The sequence below is a fragment of the Zonotrichia albicollis genome, chromosome 1, assembly GCF_047830755.1.
Source record: "Zonotrichia albicollis isolate bZonAlb1 chromosome 1, bZonAlb1.hap1, whole genome shotgun sequence".
Taxonomy (NCBI): Eukaryota; Metazoa; Chordata; class Aves; order Passeriformes; family Passerellidae; genus Zonotrichia; species Zonotrichia albicollis.
The window spans coordinates 122,336,810-122,359,372 of NC_133819.1; the positions used below are offsets into that span (position 1 = coordinate 122,336,810).

At 39.3% G+C, this 22,563-nt stretch overlaps 1 protein-coding gene across 1 annotated transcript in view; it reads right to left on the reverse strand.

Moving 5' to 3' along the window:
* Positions 1–16,392: 16,392 nt before the first annotated feature.
* TRPA1 (transient receptor potential cation channel subfamily A member 1) overlaps positions 16,393–22,563 on the reverse strand; it is a 31,511-nt gene continuing 25,340 nt past the window's right edge. Inside the window, exons 22-27 of the mRNA XM_005479366.4 lie at positions 21,877–22,006; positions 21,570–21,752; positions 20,563–20,631; positions 19,816–19,926; positions 19,259–19,356; positions 16,393–17,479 (exon numbers count right to left, since the gene is read on the reverse strand). Coding sequence (XP_005479423.2) covers positions 17,248–17,479; positions 19,259–19,356; positions 19,816–19,926; positions 20,563–20,631; positions 21,570–21,752; positions 21,877–22,006 — 823 coding nt within the window. The 3' untranslated portion in view covers positions 16,393–17,247. The remainder of the gene's footprint in view (positions 17,480–19,258; positions 19,357–19,815; positions 19,927–20,562; positions 20,632–21,569; positions 21,753–21,876; positions 22,007–22,563) is intronic.

A 22,563-nucleotide genomic window follows, 5' to 3' on the forward strand; every position in this document is an offset into this window, starting at 1 on the left:
TTTCTCACTTATGTACTTTATTTCTAACACCGTGTAAAAAAGACACGACACGGGAGTTTTGGCAAGGATGCTCAGGGCTTTTCCTCCTTGGGTCATTTCCAGGACACACTCACGTGATTTTAAAAGATTTGCCCCTGCTTCAGGCATGAATTGGCCACAGCAACAGCTGTGCTCCACAGATGCTTTTGCACCTCTCTCCTCCATAACAGGATTTGAGGCGATGGAGAAAAGCACACGGTCCCTAATTGTCCTCACTGCTCCTACACGGCTTCCTCTGCTCCTGCTGCCTAGAAGTGAGCAGGAAAAGCAAATGGAAAACACTTCTTTTTTGTTTGCAACAGTTGTTCTAGTCTGCAGCTGTGTTTAATTAATTATGTGGGTAAGTGAGATGGATAGAAGAGCTTTTCAAAGCTGCTGAGAAGAGAGCTGTCTGCAGCTAATTATACTGTTACAATAATCCCATGGCATTCCTCAGACTTTTCATCTTCTGACTGAATAACAGTTTAGCAAAATATCCAAGGATCACTTGTAGTTTTTAATAAACAGCTGGGAAGAGTGGTAAAGCAAAATAGAATTCAGCTAGAAGCAGCTAAAAGATTTTCAGCTTGCTCACAGACAAATAATAAAAGATCAGATACCAGGAAAATACAAGCAGGATTTTCAAAATGTTTCCCCTTCTTTGCCCAAAATATTTATTTAAGTTTGCTTTTTCATTCTTTAGCTAGTTGACATGATTCATTTTAACAAAAATACTTAATACTTATCAGAACCACTTGTGAAAGTTCCTGGTAACTGCCAAGAGGGAAAACCAACCAGAATATCATTTAACATTTTTGCTCATTTTGGGAAGAAAAATATGTATGTGAAAACTGAAACAGTAATGCCACAGAGCCAAAACAAAGATTTTTCAAGGACTTTATAGCATGGGTATATTTTTTTCTTTTCTTTCCAGAACATACTTTTTGTCAAACATCCCAGGTTACACCTGAGAAATTAGATTGGGGGAGGCAAAAGAGAAACATTAAGTAGCTAGTTAATTGGGAGACCCATAATAACAAAATGACAAGCTGTTTTGTTCTTCCATAAAATGCTGTAAGACAGGTTTCTTCTTCTTTGCATGCATAACCCCACATTGCAAATTGCTCACACAAGAGACACAGCACATGAATCAAAATGTGAGAAGTTAAGAATAAAAATGGAAAAGATCTTTCAGTCTGTGGCCACAGAAGTAGTTGTATTTCAATATGTTTATCTCTGCATAAGCCTTGGTGAGCTGCCAGTCCATAGAGAATTCCTCAATGCTGCTACCTATTATAAACATGCAATATCCCAAGAGGTATATCTCTCCAAAAACACATCAGAAAATAAAGGGCAGATATGCAAGGTTAGTAAAATCAGTGCCAGCCAATGTCTAATGATACCCATCAGAGCCACTTCTACAAAGGTTTTCTGTTTGCTGAGCTTCCATTCAGGCACAAAACCATGATGGGAGACGACGCTTACCTAACATCAATCTATGTCTCAGTTTAAACACCATGATTTTTGATTTTGCTGCATACAAAACCATGACAAACATGTTATCTCAGAGCTTTCTCTTGGGCATGACAGGTCTAAGTATTAATGGAAGTGTTAATTCAGCTTTCATGTTGACAGTCCAGCTAATATTGCAATTGCAGCAGCCTTTTTCAAAAGAGACACATATTTGCAGAGCTGAGTAGGCAGCAGCTACTACTTTGACAATGTGCCAGGAGCAGACACTGTAGGTAGACAGTGGAAAAATATTTCACTTTTTGTGGAATAAGCCTGAGTATGGGCAGGCAGAAAGGAGACATCAGTGTTGTGCACAGACAGCCAGTGCAGACACAGCCTGGAGATTTCATTTGGCTGCCAAACATAGACAATTTTCTGCAATGCTTCAGAGCTCTACACACTGAGCAAAGACAACATTTTTCCAACCTAAATTTGTGCCTGACACTTTCATTTAGAATATGTCATTAATAATCTCACCAAAAGGAAGTATCTGAACACCGAGCATCCACAAAAATATCCTTAAAGCTGTTGCAATGCAACAGCTTTTAAATCCTGTTGGCAATTTTCTCATGTATTGATAAACCACATTGAGGGGAGAATGAGCTTGACAGTAGTGTTTTTCCTCTCTGCCCCTCACCTTTCTCTCAAATGAATAGGGCAGTGTTTTGGTTTGTTTATTCTGTTTTTTTTTTTTTTTTTTTGAGCACATGGGGTGTTCTCAGCAGGGACAATCAACACTTGAAGCCTTAGAGATGTAGCTCCACCTCACCAGAATCATGTGTACTTATAGTTTGGGCCTCTGGTGTCCTCTGCAGGTGACTCACAACTGTCTCCTGAAGGGTCCTAATGGAGGTAACCTCTGCCTGGACAGACATGGCCTTTCCGAGCTGCTTGCATCTCTTGATCTCTTAGAGATGATGCAAAAGTGGATGGAGTATGGGGGAAATGCTAAATGTGCATCAGGTGATGTCATGTTTCTTTCTCTGATATTTCTTTTGTAATTTTATTTTCTTCATTCATAACATGAGCACATAACACTCTCAAATGAGAAGACACCTGCAAAGTCAGCACCTAGAATTAAATACTTATCATGGAAACAAAAGCCTGGATCCTAAATGGGGGTGGATCTCAGCCCTCTGTGGAGATTTGACAGATTCTGTTTAACTTGATCAGGAAGTGAGCTTGTCTCCAGCCAAGAAAAATGGCATGGATAACTCAGCTGTAACAATAAAGCTTTAGGCTTTGTGTCATCTCCTTTGACTTGGTCCCTACACAGTTTTCAGTGGCCCCTCTGCAGTTCTCAGCTAGAACAGGTATGTTTAGCAAACACAGGCCTGCACATAACAGAAACTTTATTTAAGGATTCTTGTTTGCAGCATTTGCTTTTTTGAGTGTGTTTTTCAGTTAGGGGTTCATTTAGTCCTGCTGAACACTTGAAAGGTCAGCTTCCAATTTAAAGGGAATTAAATAGTGGTCTTTTGAGTTCTACTGTCTTCTACACTCTTCTGAATATGAAATAGAAAATGTCACCACAATCAAGTGCAGCGCTATGATCACATTATGACTGTGAGAAGCTTGGCACTCAGCCCCATCTGAGGCAAAAATATGTGTAATTTCCATTTGCTATTTCCACTGCTAGTAACAGCTAAAGTCAACCAACCACTGTGTCAGATATTTTCCACAGCATGTTGCATGACTTGGACTTCCCAATGCCACTGGGAATAAAGTAAATGAATTCAAAGGATCCCAAGATGATATCAGATAGATTATCTCGCATGGGATTTGCACAGTGCTCTGGATGGCAACAGACTCTTGCATCAGTGCTGCAATCCATCAGCTACAAGAATAACCCACCCCTTCCTCCACCCAAAAATCTCAAAAGTGATGGAACAATAAGAGAACACAAAAATAAAAAGAAAAGGAGAATGGAAAGAGGAAGGATAGTATGGCAGAATAGCACATTTCTATAGTCACAGATGTACAGAATCTGGTGACCCCATAAAGATGTAGAATATGATGAGTGTACTGAATTTTCTCTCATTTCTCTAGGGAATTTCCCATTTTGGTGACATATCTCAAGGCTGGAGACACTTCTCCCTGGAAAACTTTGTGCCAATCACTCTTTGCTTCTGGTTCACAGTGGTAAATGAACAAGATGTGGGGGAATCAGAAGGTAATAGATGGCCTCCCTCCCACCTGGTCTTGAGATAACTCCTTCAAAAGATAAAACTGTGAAATGACTGCTGAAATGGACAAGGCAGCAAATACAAAGGCAGAAAATGTATTTCCCTAACAGCTCCACCACTGCTAATCACACATGACACTTATAAATGAACTGTATATAATATAGAAAGGCTTTGTTGATTTGATATGGAGCAGGGGGATTTTGGTTTTTTCTATCTCACCAGCATAGTTTATAGATCACTTGGCTTTCCATTACTGATTGCACAGCACTCCTGGTGCACCAATGAGTGCTTACACAGTAAGTTGATATTCAGGCAACATTTGTAGCATAAATTAGCTTTCTTTTGGCAAAAATATAGGATGGAAACCATGATAGGATTCAGCAGCAGTGAGCCAGCCACAGCTCAGGGACTGCTGCTGATGGTCCCTGTCCTGTGTCACTTATCCACCACGTGGAGGCTCTGCCATGTCATGGTACTCATACCATGTCTACAATAGGACTGTTTTATTTTAATATGTGTTGAGTTATTTAAACTCCACTCTGCTTGTTTTGGAGAAGATCAGTTGTGCAGAAATCAAAACTTGTGGCAACTATAGTGTAGAATTTATATTAATGCCAGGTTATTGAAGTTATTTTCAAAGGCAGTCACCCTGTGCATCATATCTTATGAAGAGCAATGATTTAATGCCAAGAGAGCACACTTTATTCTAATAAAATTTTCTTTGGAAATGAAGCTTAGCTTCCAATGGGACTTCATAGATTTTACACTTTTCATAACTTGAATCATAGACTTTTGAGCTGGAACTGACCAACAACAACAAAAAAATCCTACAGTGCTATTAGGTAATGCTCTCTTTAATTTTGGCCAAAAGATACTGCTTTTTGAAATGCATTCCCAAAAGCTTTGTCTAATATATTTTTAAATCACTCATGTGATGGAACTCCTGATGTTCTTCTTTAGACAATATTCTCAAATCTAATCAACCAATTAACTTTTTTTTACTCCTATTTGAATTAAATATTCTGTCCTTAAATATTTGCTTTGAAATTCCACTTCAGTTAAAGATTTATACATATTACAATAATAAGATAAATATTACTCCTAATAATGATTGTTATATAGGATATTATTATAATACTCCTATATAATGATGGTTGTTTGTTGCAGTAGTAGTGTCCTCTGTTCAAAAAAATCTGATCTCTATGTCAGATGTACCCTGATGGACAGTGGAACCCTTGCAGCATGGATGCTGTCAAGGAGATTGGCATCCTGTCAAAGCCAGAGAGCTTGAGGGTGAAATGAGGCACAAGCAAGAGGTCCACTGACCCAGTGAAATGTGTTTGGTTGGCTGTGCAAGATCTCTTTATCTTCTAACTCCTTCTAGAGTCTCCTCCCCTGCAAGGTCAGGCTCTCGGAGGAGCAATTTATAAACTCACAGCTCATATTCTGGTTGCAGTTCCAGAACTGACACAAAATTAAATCAGTCTTGAGTGCAGTAGGATACAAAAATTACCTTCCCAGTCCACTGAGCCCTTCAAGACTTCCAATAAATCTCCCAGTGGCAGCATTCCAGCTCTGGTTGCCTATCTTCCTTGCCTTACAAAAAGACCTTGAAATGGAAAGAGAAGGGTTTTCTTTGAAGTCATATTTCATAGCACAAAAAGACATGCACAGAAGCAGCTGACTGAAGTGGTTTCCCCCTCTCGTTCAAAGTATTTTCTGAAAAGTCTTAAATGGGACTTTTTAGTTAATCCCCAGAATTCTTAATTTCTGGGGCCACAGCACGTATCAAAGCAGGAGCTGATATCAACAAAGTTTTCTTTTAAAAAAAGATGAAGGCAAAACGCTTTAAAAATATGCAGGCTAGCAGAAACTTTGTTAGGCTTCATCTAATTGCATTCCTCCCCTGAAAATTATAGCGCTCCTCCCTAAAAAATATTAAACTTGAACAAGTACATTCTCTACATCTTAGAACTGGCACTGAGTGCAAATGAAATATATCCCTCTGTAATTATTAAATTGAGCAAGCCATAATTATCTCTAGTAAGATTTCCAGGGCTTCAGTAAGGGATGTTCTGAGTTTTAGAGCAACCCCTTCACTTATTCTTATGGAGAAGCAGGAATAGGTCTCGAGGCTGGCTGTGTGAATGGTGTATGACCTGGCATGGGCTCCCTGCACTATCAGGTTGGCTTGTTCCTCCTCTCCAAGAGCTCATGGAGCTGGATCACTGGCAGGGCCGCCTGAAGGGCATGGTCCCTGAACAGAGGGGCTCAGAAATACCCCCACACTATTTATTACCTGAGAATGATGCCACTAAGGGGAGGAACAACTCCCAGCAGGGAGAGGGGAGCTGCCCTGACACAGGTGACCACAGGCATTCAGAGAGTTCTCAGAGCCTTCATGAAGGTCACCTTATCCTTTTGTAAAGAGCTGCTATGGTTTCTTTAATGTCAGTCTTTCTGTTGCTTGAACCAGATAAAATACTGTGCAGTGGACATGCACACCAGCCCTGGCACCTCTCAAACTTTGGCGCTGATGCTGATGCAGGTTTTAGCCTGGGACCCACTTCTATTTTAGGTGCAGAGCCCTCTGAACCTGTCTGTGTGCAAGTGGGCACCAGGAGGAGCTCCCACATGAGTGACCTGTGAGGACTTCATTTTGTTTAAGGCTGCTTAAAGTGTTATTGGAAAATTCTACAAGGCAGCTCAAGTGAGTGAAAATGATTTGCTAGGATGAATGTAACCACCAGTGCATTACTTCACATAATCTAAACAGAGTTTCAGGCACACTTCATCTATCATTCCCTGAAAGAGGGAGGCTGAGTTAATGCTCTCTGACAAATATTATGTTTCTCAGGCAGCCCTGGTGCTGTCTTCCACGTTTCCTGACCCACTTTGATTAGATATATAAACAGCATGACTAAAACACAGGTTGGATTTTGCTGTTGGAAATGCAAGATAAGGATACCATAAAGACTCATCAACACCCCAGCCCTCTCTGTAAGAGACACCCAGCACTCCTGAGATTGGAGATTCCTTCTCAGTGCTGTAAGATGAGTCACTTGGCTAATAACTATGATTTAGAACAGCATTTTAATTGCTCCCTGGGCTCTCTGATGAAGGCAGAAGAGGGGCAGGGTGTCACACTTAAGGACAGTGTCCTTCAGGGCAGGGGAGAGGGAACAGCAGGGCTGATGTCCTGCAGTGAATGAGCATTGCTCAGAGGGCAGATGGAGAGGCCCAGGAAGAAAGAAGGAAAGGATGCCAGGCAGAGCCACTGATGGCTCCTGGCAGCTGGTTTGCTAATGCTGACACTCTCCTCTGAATCTAATACGAATGTCAGGACTTGGAGATGGCAATGAGGAGGGAAAACTCCAGCTCTTCCATGCTGCTTTTGCTACAAAAAGTGTGTCTAGCAAACCTCTTGGTGCTACAACTCTGTAGTGAGGGTTTGAGTAGGTTAATTTTGCCCTAAAAACACCCAAAGCCTCAAATGTATTCATTCATTAGCTCTAAGTGGGCCTGTAGCCACATCTCTGGGCATGTATACAAAGAGTAATCAGAAGAAAATGAGGACATTTCTTTCCAAACATGTAAACCTCCCACATCCATCAAGCTGAAATTCCCCTTAAGCCAGTCCTCACTGCTCACTTTCCCAGAAAGAAGAATTACAGAGCAACTTGGAAGTCAGCAAAAAATGTACAAGGCACACATCCTCACTATATTGCTAATCCAGAGGGCTCAGAGGTTAACTGAGAGCTGGCAGGAGGAACAAAAGAGTTTTCTTTATCTGGTTTCCCTGATACAATCATGCTAAAACATTGGCTGGAGCAGCAAAGGCTTAAGACAGCGCTCCAGAGAGCTGGCCTTGTGCCCTATCTTTGGATCTTCACTCTTTTTTTTGGGGAGGGGAGTACAAACTGAGCAATGTCACCTTCCTCAGGCTGTACAGAGAGGCATCTTTCAGGCTGCTAAATTTTCACTGGTTAGAGCCAACCATACAATCTGTGCGTGCTGATTGACTGAAATCCAGATTTAATTCTTCATTTTTCACAGGAAGTAAGAGTCTAATCCTACTGCCTTGTCTGTCAGATATCCAATTTACATTTCTACTGAATTGAGGCAGGAAGAAGAGCATCCCAGGGTTAGTGATATTGTCTTATGTGGGTTATAATAAGGGGAACTTTTATTGCATTTGGTGAAATCTTTATATAAAGAGACCAATCTTTTTTTAATGGGAAAAAGGAAAACAAAATAGCAAACACAAATTCTGTCATGGCTAGGAAATAAAAAATAGCTATGGTTTTCAGCCACAGCAATAGAAAAATAATTAAACTGGTTTTAACTGCTCCCAGAGATTGCCCCACCAAACTGGTGTGTGGGGGGAACTGGCTACAGATAGCTTATGTTTGGCCAGGTTATGCACAGCCCCAGCAGGCAAATGTGTGATCAGGATAAATTTACAAAAGAGAGGACAATTTATTAAGGGTCAGCTTCCACAGTTACCAAGGGCTCTCCATCCTGCACTGGGCTGATGCAGCAGGGTGGGAAGAAGCCTGACAGCCCTGTCACCAGCTCAGTCCACAGTCAGCTGATTGCTTACCCAGCCCTGCTGCACCTGCACAAAGGGTGAATTGGGTTCCATGAGCCTGCTTTAACCTTCTGTGGTGAACATTATTGTCTGAAATTCCCTGTGAGGAGAGCAAGGCTCTGTGATGTGTGTCACTGCTCTGTGCTGGGCCAAGGGAAACTTTGAACAACCTGGAGCCTTGTTCAGGGTCAGAATAGCAGAGAAGGAAATCAAGGCATATCTTAGTCTGCAATGACAACTGAATTAATTTAGGAATTATGAAGAACAGTTTTCTATTTTTCTCTCCTTCTCTATTGGGACTTGCTTTCCTTTAATTGACCCATTTTATTGACTATGCTTCAATCTTCTTCAGACTGCTGCCCATTGAGCCCCCTCTGGAAGCTGATTTCAAACTCTCTGAAGTAAAAATGGAACTTTGTTTTCAATGATCTGTGGGACTTTCTGCCATGGTCGTTACTTCTGAGCAGCTATTAGTTAGCCTAACAGCAAAATATGAATGGAAGAATGAAGAGTCACTGGTGGTTTTGAGGCAGCTTCACCATCCCCCCACTTCCACAGCTGCAAGCTGTGGCATTGCAGAAAGGGCATCCACAAGGCTCTGCAAGCCTGAAAGCCTCTCAGAAAATATCATATGGCCTCAATTTGGGAAGACCACACATATTGGAGTACTTGTGACACCTGCTACATGTCTTGCCAGTCACTGCCTTGCCTTGCCTTGCTGGTTCTGGTGTAGAAGGTGATCTTGAAAAATATCTTCTTATTTTTATACCATTACCACAGTAATACATATTCTTATAAACATTCTGAGGCTGCATTGCAGAAAGAGTGCAGGCCACATAACCAGTGAAAGCCAAATGGCAGAAGCTCAGTTTCTACAGAAGATTAGAAGATTCTAATTGCTCAGGGTGGCCACGGGGCCACCACAGCTTTGGGAGGTTATTTTTGTCCTGGAATATATAACTCAGGCTGCAGCACCTGTTGTTTGGTTTTCCTGGCTGCTGGTTGTTAAGTGCACCCCACAAATGGAGATGAGAGATCTGGGAGGTGCCTGGTGATTGTGTTTCACATCCCTGTGGGTTCTGCCTGCACTGGCTGACCTGATTCTGCTGATAGAAGCGGACAGCCAAGTGCTGTGCTAGCATGGAAGTGGTGGCAGTTGAGGCATTTTGAGCCTCATACTCTACTCACACTTTGGCAGAAGTACAGGTCTGCTGCTTCTTCATATTAGAATGGTCTTGGTTGGGGATTGTGTAGCACAGGGCAAAATGTTGGTGGTAATGTATCCAGACATCCTACACATGCTCTGAAATCTGGCATAATTTGCTGGAAGGTTTGCATAAACTTCTCCAGCATTTCTAAAGTTTTTCAGGCTGGGAATGCTGTACCTTAACTAAGGTGCAAGTACCAGTGTGTGTCCCCTGGCAGGAACCAGGATTACCACCTGCAATCAAGAAGGACCTTCAAGCATTTCCTAAATTCCTAGGCAATGTGAAGGGTAAATGTGGCAGTAAAGTCACTGCAAAAACCACCTCTTACAAACAAAAAATGGGGTATCTGAAGTAAACTACCCTAAGGATCTCAGTTCCATTTGAGTAAAGCAGCAGAGCAAGTGCATATTCCACTCTGCTGGCTTACAGGTAAAGAGATGGACCTGGAAGGCACCTCTGGCATGGAACAGGCTCAGAGCAGGTTGTCTGTGTTGGGTGAGGGCTCAATTCCCATCACATTGGTGTGGTATTCAGGCTGCATCTGGGGTACTGTGTCCAGCTCTGGGCTCCCCAGTACAAGAAGGACAAGGAAGTACTAGAGCAGGTTTAGTAGAGAGTTACAAAGGTGATTAGTTGGCTGGGACATGAAGACAGGCTGAGGGACCTGATCCTGTTTAGCCTGGAGAAAGAAGACTGAGAGGGGATCTTACCAATGCATACAAATATTTATCTCAATGGCCAGACTCTTCTGTGATGCCCAGGGCCAGGACAAAGGGCAGCAGGCCCAGACTAAAACGTAGGAAGTTCTATCTCAGTATGAGGAAAACTTTGCCGTTCTGAGGGTGACAGGGTACTGGAACAGGCTATCTAGAGGTTGTGGGGTCTCCTTCTCTGGAGATATTCAAAAGCTGCCTGGATGAGATTGCGTGCAACCTGCTCCAGTTGTACCTATTTTAGCAGGGGGTTTGGGCTGGATGATCTGCAGAGGCACCTTTCTACATCAGCCATTCTGTGATTCTGTGATGTTCATTTTTATTTCCTTCAGCCTCTATTATTAGAAGTTTTTACTTTTCTTAAAGTCTAGGAGGAAAAAGTCCACAGACCTAGATAAGTATTATGCTTTGTTTCAAAATCCAACAGTAAGCTCTTTACCAATTATTCAGTCTTTATTTAAAAGCTATTTTGTAAGTTAGGATTTTAGACATTAAAAAGCAGTCTTTTACATCAGAATATATGCATGCTGGATCCAGGATTCCATTGTTTCACTCTAGAGTCATTAATACATGTTTTATGAGTTCCTCAGGAATAATTGGTTGTTATTGTGTTGTTGTTGTTATTCAGATAAGTGGACGATGCTTTTTATCTCTTCTGGAAACCAGAAAATCCTCCCTTGTGACTCACAGCCCTTGTGGACTCTTGGCTCCATCCTTAATTCCCCCAGCATGCCTTGCCTTTTCTTTCACCAGTGAAATTTAAGAATCTGTAATAGCACTTATGACCTTGCTGTCCCAAACCCAGAGGTCCCAGGTGACCTCTGAGCCAGTGTCACACATGTCTACACATTTTCTCCCCTCCTTTAAGATCTGCCATAATTGCCTGATTCCCCTGGTTGGGTCAGATATGCTTTTTATTTGCAGCTTCTCCTCATCTGACACTCACTATTCCACGTTGTTTTTTCTTAGCCTCTCTGTTCATATCTATAGATTTCACAATTAAGGAAAGTTTTAACAGTGAGTGTTCATTTGCTCATGCTTTCTGGAGAAAGTGATATTAGATTGTGCACCTCAGGGTGTGCTATGGCCAGGAGGAGGGACTCAGACATGGCATCCTCTGTGTGTGACCTCTCTGTGTGACAACAGCTACACAACAACAGCTACAGCCACACAACTGATCTCAGGCAAAGGAGACATCCCAGATCCACCTCAGCTGCTGTGAAGCAACAATTAGGATAATCTCCCAGGTCATGGGAGACTTCCCAGCTTCAGGCCACAGCGGACGTTGTGTCTTGGGGGCAGCAGAGGTGGATTTCAGCAGCCACCTTTGCTTTCTAAGCTCCTTTTACAGTGTTTAGAAATGAGTATTTCTGCCTTGCATTCCTGTAAGTTATGCAGGAAACACTTTCTTTCACTATTCCAAATGTTTTTTGTGGTTGTATCAGCCTCACTTTTGCCCCTGCATCCTTCCACTTGTGGGTGAGAAGGTAAATGTGCGCACTTCTGACTGTGGTCATCTGCCTCTGCTTTATCTGACCTAATGGTAGCATGTATTTTTTTTTAACCCCAGTACTCATTTGCTTATGTTACAAAATATTAGAAAATTTTTCAAAGCAAAATATCATTTATTTGAGTCAGATGAAGGAATGAAGAGAATAGAGAAATCTTTTGGGTAGCTTTATAAATTTATGAAGAAATATGGAATAACAGAGTTTTTTGGGTTTTTTTTGGGTTTTTTTTTGGTTTTTTTTTTACATACTAAAGAAAGACTTTAAATAGCAAGGGAATAAAATCTAAATAAAATGAAATTAAATCAGTCCAGCTCTATTAAGCTTCAAAGATTTTTGGGTTAAGGTTAAAGGCTGAAATGATGCAGACTCCCTGACCTTCCCTTTGTGTGTGAAACTTGTCTATAAAACATTTCACAAGGCTATCAGCCAGATTTCTTGAGGGAGAAATAGTCAGGGCCCAAACTTAGACCAGACACAGGTTTGAAACACTAATCCTACATCTCCTCAAAACTAAATGAGGTGAGCACATTCAGAGCACCCTGCATACTCACTAGAGCCATCTGAGATCCAAGCTGTCCCCTTTCCTTTTGCTGCATGTTGGCACCACCACAACTAAAATCCAGCAAGGGGAGATGTCTCTCTCAGGTGGTCCTTGCAGTGCCAGCCTCCAGCCTGTCCCAGAGCTCCATGGACTGCTCTGCCAGGGGTGGGAGTCACAGTGCCAGTGGCACCACTGAACCATGATGACTTTCAGCCATTTAACTCAATTGTAATTATCTCACAAACTAGGCAGATACCCAAGAAAAGGTAAAATCTGATTCTGCAGGAAGTGAGCCAGCTGAGGAGATGAGAAGCCACTCTGAGGTACATCATGGCTATCTCTCACAGCATCCATGCTGCCATGCTGAATTATTTCCATGGACATTGCCAGATCTAGGGATTAGCATCAGGACTGAATTGGGAAGCACACTTTCTGCTTTTAAAAGCTTAAATGTTCTTAACTCTCCCTATCCTTGATCCCATGTGGCTGAATGCAGCTGAATTTGGCATTGCTGTGAGCAGCATTGTTGTACTCAGATGAGCCAGTGGTATCTTGGGGCTTTCTGTCCTTTCTAATGTGATCACTAATGTCAATGTCAGTCCCAGTTACTTTTCTTTATTTTTTACTCCAAATTACTGGCCTGGTTGAACCTTCTGTTTTCCACAGTCCTGTTTCCTGCTGCTGGTCAATTTTTTGACTGCAGTCATGTCTCTGGATAAATAAATACTAACAACAGGACTAAGAATTTCTGAAATTAATAGCTTTAAACTTGGGTCTGCTTTTAAAGCTGTGACTCCCAATTATGAAGCAATACAAAATGCATCACTTCTCATCGGGACATTACTTCCTGTCTTGACTTCTAAACCAAATATTACCATTGCTTAGATTTTCCCCTGCCTGAGTGTCCTGGTTTCAGCTGGATAGAGTTAATCTCTACAACACTGATTCATTCAAGCTTCTGAAGCATCTTCTCTCATGGTTACTGTGAAATTGTCTTGGTGCATTTCTACAAGGATGCAAGTATCTTTACCAAAGAGGTTCAGATGTGCCTGAGATCATGAATCAACCATGCCCTGGCTCATACAAATCTCTCTTGCAGTGCCTGTGTCAGTATGGATTTACATTTAGGCACCAACCACTGTCTTTTTACTGCTCAGAAAATGCTGCCTTTAAAGCAGTGCTCCTACTTTTGTTAGAGATTTTCTCAGCTCCTGTGTCATTCTTTGTATTTTCTCAATCATTTAAAAGAGAAAGCTCAAAAAACTCTCCTGCTGACTGCAGCTCCAGGGTGAGGTTTGCTACACTCCTATACTTTGCTCATTACATGGGCCTAATTCCTGCCCACAGTGAGACAGACAGACAAGGTAAAGCCAGTCTGTAAGACAGGTTACAACTGATGCATGCCCAGTTGTAGCCTAAGTGATTCCTTACACCTACAGGGCAGGATATAAGGGAAAATCTGTCTCTGGTTTCTTCTCTTGGGTTCTCCTCTACAGATTAAGGATATTTTCTCATCTTTTCTTTCTCTTACTACATGCTCTGCTTATGGGCATTTCATCTTACAAAACAAAAACGTAACCAGTGAGAAGGACCACCTCTTTGTTCATATAGATTCCTCTTATGTTTTAGTATGTCTATCCCTCAAGGGTTTGAAATCATTCCTGGCTGATTTTGCGGAGTGGGGATGTTCTCCCCTACCAATCCTCTACAACACAAATTTTCAGACAGCATTTTGTTGTGAACTGTTTCACAAAGCCACATTTTCAGTGTGCTGCAGAAAACAAAATTGTTTTATATATCAGAGCAAGGAGAATTCAAGGCTATTTCTTTGAAGAAAAAAATGAGTCAAAAAGTTATGGAGACTCACTTACAGAGTGGCTTTGTCTTTGGTCCAGCAGCACATCATGGAGAACACCAGTATGTACACTAGACAGCTTGAAGCAAGTTATTTCTTATATAATGAAAAGAGTCTCACTCTAATCCACTTCAAATCTGGGCACTTCAGATTTCTGCTAAGGGTGTATTTTATTGCTCTAGCTAATTTTAATTTAAATGGGCAAATTATTTTGATAGCCCTTCTTATTAGCAAGAGTCAGATGCTAGAAAGGCAGGCAACTGGATCTTTGGTTTCAGCAAAGAATTGCTGTCTTGTTTCAGACTACCAACTCACACAGAAATGTCATTTCTTGTCCCAAATTGTGACCCTCCTGTGTGTCACACAGATGAGGCACAAATCAGTTTTCCCAACAGGAGTTTATGGGAATTATCTGGTTTTGGTGGGAGGAGATGGTGCCATTGCCTGAACCATGCTGCCATTCATCTTGAGGAGAAAACAGAGACAGCACTGATGAGCAGCAGGAAATGAAATAGAATATTTACTCTCACTATCAGCAATATCTGATATACAGTGACTATGAGTGCCTACAGAACTGCCAGCACCCCAATTGAAAAGGCGTTACTTCTATACAGACTGAAGGGAAGTGGGTGAGTATCGAATACAGATACACACCCATCACAGTCTGCAGATTCTATATTCACACCCAGAGGATACATTTCCTTGAATAGCAGTCCCTAAGTGTGAATTCAAAAATTCACATTGTAACACTTTTGGTTAGCATATATTTAGCTGTACCTACCATGTAACACATCAAAACAGGTGGAGGTTGCTCTCTTTTCCCATGCAGCAAGCAATTGGATAAGAGGAATTGGCTCAAGCTGATCCAGCTGAGGTTTATATTGGATATCAGGAAAAATTCCTTCATGAAAAGGTGGTCAAGCATGGCAACAAGCTGTCCAGGAAAATGAAATCACTGTCAATGGAAGAGTTAAAAAACATGTAGATATGGTGCCTAGAGACATGGTTTAGTGTAAAGTTAATGGTTGTACTCAATGGTCTTTTCCTTACTTAGAGGTCTTTTCCAACCATAATGATTCTAACAGGATTTCTTCTAGAGATTGCTCAAATGGCCCAGCATCTTCAGCTCAGTCTACAAAAATTGTTAATCATGATTCGTATTCCAGTTGTACTTTTCCTTAAACTCTACATCTCTTGTACTTAGGCTCAATTAGATCATTCTACCACATACAAATAAATAATATTATTTATTTGAGAATTATTATTATTAAATGAGAATTTCCATAGAAAGCTACATCATTAATTCAATATTGTAATATTTGCTAATTATAAAATAACTTATTTCTATCTGTCTATATAAAATTGGAAAGGAAAACTTTTCTCAAATTGTGAACACAGAAAAGCTGAGAAGCAGCTCAGGCCTTAGAGTTCTGTTTAAAGGCCTTAGAGTTCTGTTTAAAGAGGCTTGAAAGGCTTAGACTTTAAAGCCATGAGTGCTGACTGCTTTGTTCCTGCTGTACCCACACTACTGTTCTTCACTTAAAACATTGCATTTAGGTCCCATTTACTTACCCAAAAATGCTATCACTCACTGCCATCTAGTGTTAATGGCACAGACTGCCAGAAATTCAAAATTGCTGTTATTACATTTTTCAAATTTGGTCCTATCCTCAGAACCTGGCCATTTTTTTTTACTGACAGAGGGAGCTCCAGATGCACAGCAGTGCAGAAAACCTGAACAGTTTATTCACAGGAATAGATCAGACTTTAGGAGCCACCACAATTTCAGAGACTATAGTTACATTTTTCCTTTTTCTGCTCTGACTCTGCTTACACGTTCTCTTCCTGTTTCATTGTGTCACACCAGGCTTGTCCTGGAGCAGAGCTGCTCCTCCAGAAGCCTCCTCCCTTCTCTGTTTTACCTGGCAAGGATTTAAAGTCTCAAAGCTGGGATACAGCAGTTGGGTGAGAAAGAATTTTGCCTACTGAACATCTGTGGCAATTTTAAGGCACAAGTCACATTAATTTACAGCGCAGCTTCCAGTGATTTCTGAAGACTGAACAAGTTCTGTACAGTGTGAATTACCTCCTAATGACTACCTTTTAAATAAATAGAAATCATATTTGGTGTTTATGAGAAGAATGCACATAATTGGTGTATATGTAGAAGAATAATGTATACTAAGTTCTTAAAGAAAATGTCTGAATTCAAAAGCAGACCACGGAGCCTTACCACCATGCATAGTCATAATTAGTTTATTAGCACTGGTTTTGAAACAAATATATTGAGGTACTCAAACACATTTTAATTAATGTTTACTAAATTTAATATATTACCATATATTACATAATGCACTGAATACTCAGTAAATGAATAATGAAACCAAAGTGCAGATAAAAGTAGCAAGATCAGTTTTAGGTTATCAGGAAGGGCAAAATCACATTAGCAGTATAAGGACAGCAAGTTGTAAATGTCTAATATTAAACATGTCATTCAATCATTGCTACAGGCATGCTAGTACAAATGATCCTGCTGTGAACTGCTTCCACTATCTCGAAAAGAAAGTAGTTCTTCCCTTACATTACAACTTCATGATCCTTGATTTCCTACCTTTCAGGCCTGATCCTGCAGTCCCTACTCAGCAAAACTTCCAATGCACTGTCAGATTAGTTTTGTACTTTTTTCTTTAAGCTACACAAAGCCCATTGGCTCTCTCCAAACATCTGAATAATAAATGACTAGAATCTAATTTCTAAAAATTTAGAAATTCTAAAAATATTTGTAACAGGAAATAATGTAATTACATACAGACCTAAGTGTACTAGGGCCAAACCCAGGAACAGATCTAGAGAGAAGCCAGGACAGCAAGGCTGGCCTCTGTGGAGTTAGGCACTTTCCTGATCAGCCAGTCACTTTTAGGATCACAGTTTTGGACGTAGACATCTCCAGTCTCTTTAAATACTGTTTTGAGCACCTGCATCCTGGTTTTGGATCTGGCCTTTTTTTATACTCGAGTACATGATGTATCACATTAACATTATTCAAAGACAATAAGAGAAGTGACCCTAAAGTAGAACAAAATGATAATACAACATGATATCATAGCCAAGTCTAGAAGAAGGTATTGTTCTTTTCTGTGCTTGGGTTAGGCACATTTGTTTTAACAGCTTTTAACACTGTATCCCATTTACTATTCTTGTGCTCTAACTGCCTCTTCCTAAACTTGTGCTGAAATAAATCATTGCTGTCTTCATCCTCAGCCTCTGATACTATCTCCATTTTTTGGATAATCAGTTTAATGAGGTCATGTTGCTTTTCCAACAATGTTGATATATCTTTGAGCCTAAAAAGCAAACAAACAAACAAATACACATCGGACTTTGTCATTTGATTTCAAAGGACATTTAAGTCATTAAAATTACAGATGCAAAAATTGACACTACTTCACCCTTCTGACAGTACTTAACTAAACCCTTCTGCTAACAAAGACTATTATTTACAATACATTTAATTCTTTAAGCTGAAGTTCTTCTCCATGTTACAGGAAATAGGATAAAAGAACAAATCTGTGGTTCTTGTGAAAAGTAACTTAATATATATATAAGCAACTTCACTCTTAAAATAAAGTTGTTGACTGCTCTATCAAAAGTTTTTCCTATTAACCTATTTCTGTAAGAAAAAGGCCAACAACCAAAAACATTTAGTGAAATTCGCAATCACTTTTACAGCATATGAGAAATACTGACGAGGCACTCACTGATCTTTTTCAAAGCGCTATCCAAAGTGCAATTGATGCAATTAAGTAGTTAAACTAATTCAGCATCACACATACAGAACACAGTATCTGTTATTTTTAAGGAAAGAGGGAAATAAATGGAAATTGTGACTAGAAACTGTCTTTACAGAACTGCCAAAGAGGCATTTGAAAATCTACTTTTCTGAATGTCTACACTCACAAAATTACAACAAGAAATTTGGTGTGACTGAAAAGGGTCTTTGTGAAGAACAGTTGAGGGGCTTTAGATATAGTTTGGTTTTTTTGTTGTTTTGTTGTTGGTTTTTTTTAAAGAAATGGTAATACATCTTAAAATATGTGAAAATCACAAGTAATAAAATGCAAAGCAAAAGAAAACCCTGCCCCAAACCAAAATGCAAAAATCTGTACACCCAGCACTGACACTAGCTCCAGTAGTAACTCAACTCAGTTTTGAACTCTGATAAAAACACACTGGCAATGTAGTAAGAGTTTTCAGTCAATATTTTCAGAGTACTAAGTATGACTTTCCATAGCGATAAGGTCACAAGTTATTCTATTGCAAATAATTTTATAAAATTATAGTTTTCTTCCTTCTCTGCAGGAAAAAAAAATCCCAACCAAGGAAGAGTCTGTTTTATGCTGTTTTATGTTATAATGATGTAGTATGCAATTGAAGAAGGACTTGCTAAAAGTCCATAATTTGCCTATATATGTAGGGTGTAGTCTCACCATGCTTCAACTCTTGATGAGTCTTTCACGCAAAAAGAATTACTCAATCTGAATCTGTGCAGGTGGACAAAATTTTGGTACATTAAAAAAAAAAAAAGGGAAAGGAAAAAAATGGAGAGAAAACAAGTGCAGGGAAAAGTGAGACTGAGTGAGATACAATGTGTTTTTCTAGTTGTACATTCATAGTAAGCTTTTTTGAAACCATTCTTATGGATATGTTGGTATGACAAGTAAATCAAGAAAGTACAAAGAATTCCTTCCAAGGCTGTGGGAAACATGCTTTGTTCAAGAGAGAATCAATACCAATCAAATTTTGGGGAAACAATCTCAATCTGATTCACCCAGTGGAAAGTCAGTAACAGATTGTATATACTTGCAAACCAACTGGAATTACATCACTTGGGAGTTCTGAATAACCCTTGAAAACTTCCATTTGCAACTCTATAAAATGAAAATCCATCTTCCCAATTACTTCAGATTACTTTAAAGAGCAACAAGCTGCGCTGGTTTGGGCTGGAGACATGGAATTTTACTTTTTAGATACAGTATGGAGCTTTGAAATACTTCTAAAAATAGGAGTATGTTTGTAATATTGGCTCTACTTATTTTTACAACTGTAAAATATCACAAAAATACCTGTATTTCTGCTTCAGAACTTCCAATTCTAGTGTAGTATCAGGGCTCTGTGCATATGTGGTAGAGTCTTCACACCCAAAGCAATATTGGAACACGCTCTAAACGAAACATGGAATCAAACTTAATAGATCCTATAGTCTGACAACAGAATAAATATGTGAACTGATTAAAGATGTGAACATTGTTCACACAGTGTAAACATTGAAAAGATTTTCTATTATGATGTTATTTGCTTATATATTAAAATGTTTGTTTTATAAGAAAATTCAGTCTATCAACAACAGCTCAAATAAAAGAAGAAAAGCCAAAAGGGAGTAATTCTACTTTTTATCTGAACATCTTTTGTAGCTTGACTTAATAAAGTTACAGTGCACTGACTACTCAAACACTAATACAGCTGCACCCAAACTGATTTATCATTTGCACTGACCTTAGTCAAGGTCTAATCACAATTCCCTTGATGTCAGTTAATAACACAATGTCCTTAACAGTGTGTGTACAAATTCAATCATCTCCCTTTTTGGTAAGAATCCTTCTATCTAATATTCACACCTTACCATAAATCCACAGTATCTCGGCCTGTTGGGATATACAGTGATTGATTCCTGGTCCACCCGACTTAAGAACCAAAATGGCAGCTTCTTCTCTAAGTTGGTATGAAGATTAACCTAAATGTGGTTTTGCATTTAGAATGAGATATGTTATCTTATGATAAATACACATCATACATGAAAATAACCATCATGCCATTTTATTCCATTCACTAGTACTACTCGACACTGCAAACAGTGGTATAATATCTGAATAGTCCAACCCAGACACTAAAACTACATTGTCATAACCAGTACTGAGTATCATAGCAGAATTAATTTCTCCACATAGATGCGCACTCTTTTTACTAATTTAGTAAAATGAGAATTTAGTCCAGCAGAATGAATTTGGTATCCTTTTGATTTTTGTGTGCCTTCTTTCCACTGCATAGACTCTCTACTAGAAGAAAACTGCAATTTCAGGCTTTGCAGTGACTGATTCTGAGATTCTGGTTTTGGAAAAACTCAACATTGCTTGAACTGATGGTTGAAAAATTCCTTAAAAATGCATTTGCCTGTGCACTTCCTTGGCAATGACTCGTACGAGTGAAAATGAGATTCAGAATAATATGCCATGTTCAAATTTGCCAAATCTGCTTTACAGATATCCTAAGACAGTTGGGAATGTGATGACAAATCAACTAATTATCTAAAAGATGTTCTAGCACTGATATGTACTTCCAGCATTTGGTGCTCTCATGGTCTGTTACTCACCTGCATTGCAATCCTTTTGAGTGCAGCATATTTTTGTACTTCAGCAATATCACCAACAGCCAAACCAATCTAGACGAAAGAGAAATAGTTCATGATCTATGTTTTCATAATCTGTGATTTCAACTGTATTTCTCTTTCACACTTAAAGAAGAAAATATTCTGGAGTTAAATTACTTTTGCACTTGAATTTGGAAATATTTTTTGTATATTTGTAAAATATGTATCAATAAATGTAGAAAGTGTTTTTACTGACAACATTCTGTTGGTAAGGCACTGAAGTGCTACTTTTGCCAAGAATAACATCCCTTCCTTTACATTCTTCATTACTGCTGGAATGTTAAGAAACTGGCTGATCTCTTGATTAAGCAGAATCATGGCTGCAATAAACAAGTTTAAAAAACATGAGGTTTTTTACTTTTATTGCTCTGCTCAAGCAAAAATCTGATTTCCTAAATAAAATTTCTATTCAGTGGAACATGGTTGAAGATATATTACATATTTTCCCCCCGTTCCACCATTATTTTGTTTTCTGATTCTTAACTTTCAGGTCAGGTTTGTTAGTTAGTTCTATCACTACTTCTGATTGCTGTTTTGTGTTCAGTGAAGATTTGAATTTGGGCTCTATTTTTTTAATTTAAATTATTGCTAGGGTTAGGTTATGACACAACAAGGGATTGAACAAAAATCCTTGCTCCTCAATTTTTTTTATCAGGACCTCAGAATAATACATTGCAGCTCAATTCAAATTCCATCAAAGCTATTACCTAAACATATACAAAATACTCCTGCAGGAGTGAGGTGTGGGAAAATACAAAGAGCAGTACACTGGATGGAAAACAAGTGCAGAGAATGGGGACATTTTAATATGTTTCTGAAAATATTTGTTAAATAATGAATGGCTAACATTTACTGAAGTAATTCTATACTAGAATTACTAGTACTCTAGAGCTCTCTATACATATTTGCGTTTAACCACTTTTGTATATTAATAAATAGCTTATACTTACTAGCAAGTTCATAAGAAGGATTGGAATAAGCAAGGTAAATATAATGAGAACTGTGTAACTCAGGAATGGATATGGCAATTCACTGCTTAGTAAAGGATCCAGGAATGCATCATGGTAATTAATGTCTCCCAGCATCATTGCAAATGTCTTCATTACAGAAAGCAGAGGTGTGCTGTATGTTTGCTGCAAAAAGAACCATCAAAATAAAGAAAAAACCCAACTGATGAAATTTGTAAATAGTCTTGACATGCTTTAGTCAAAGATAATATTTATAATGATAAAAGCTTAACTAGAGTATTGAACTTACCTGTGAACCCAAAAGGACAAAGAAACTCAACCCAAAGGCCAGTATCAGGAAAAAGAAAACCACAGCAATCCGAATCAAGGTCCTCAAAATTTCCCAGAACATCACAACATAGATCCCATAGTTCTCAAATCTAGGCAATAAGTAAACAAAAAAGATAGAGAATCAGTCATAGAATAAGACTTCTAAGACAATCCACTCCAACTATTAATCTAGCGCAACTATTAATCTAGCACTGCCAAGTCTACCCCTAAAGCATTAAATACTGAAGTTTGAGTCCCTTTCAGTTATTTCTGTAAGGCAGTAAGTAACACTGATTTTCATCTGTGGAAAGGGACACTGCCTCTCTGAGAGATTCTGTGATGGTAACAAACCTGCTCTACTTTCACATCCAAAAGAGTGCAAGTGATCCTACACACAGCAACTCTAAACTGCATAATCTTACACTTCAATGCACAAGAACAATTTCCAAGATAGTATTTTTCATGGGTAACATTTATTCCCTCCACAGGCATAGGCAGTACAGTATTGTACCACTGCTACATTCAGAATAAAAACATTAGCAAACTATCCAACTTTTTTCTGCTTCTCAAAGCAAAGTAGCAACCAGAACAAAGGACAACTGGCACCATAATCCATGTAGCAGCTACATGCCTGATTTAAAAGATTTCACTTTTTACAAGATGTGAA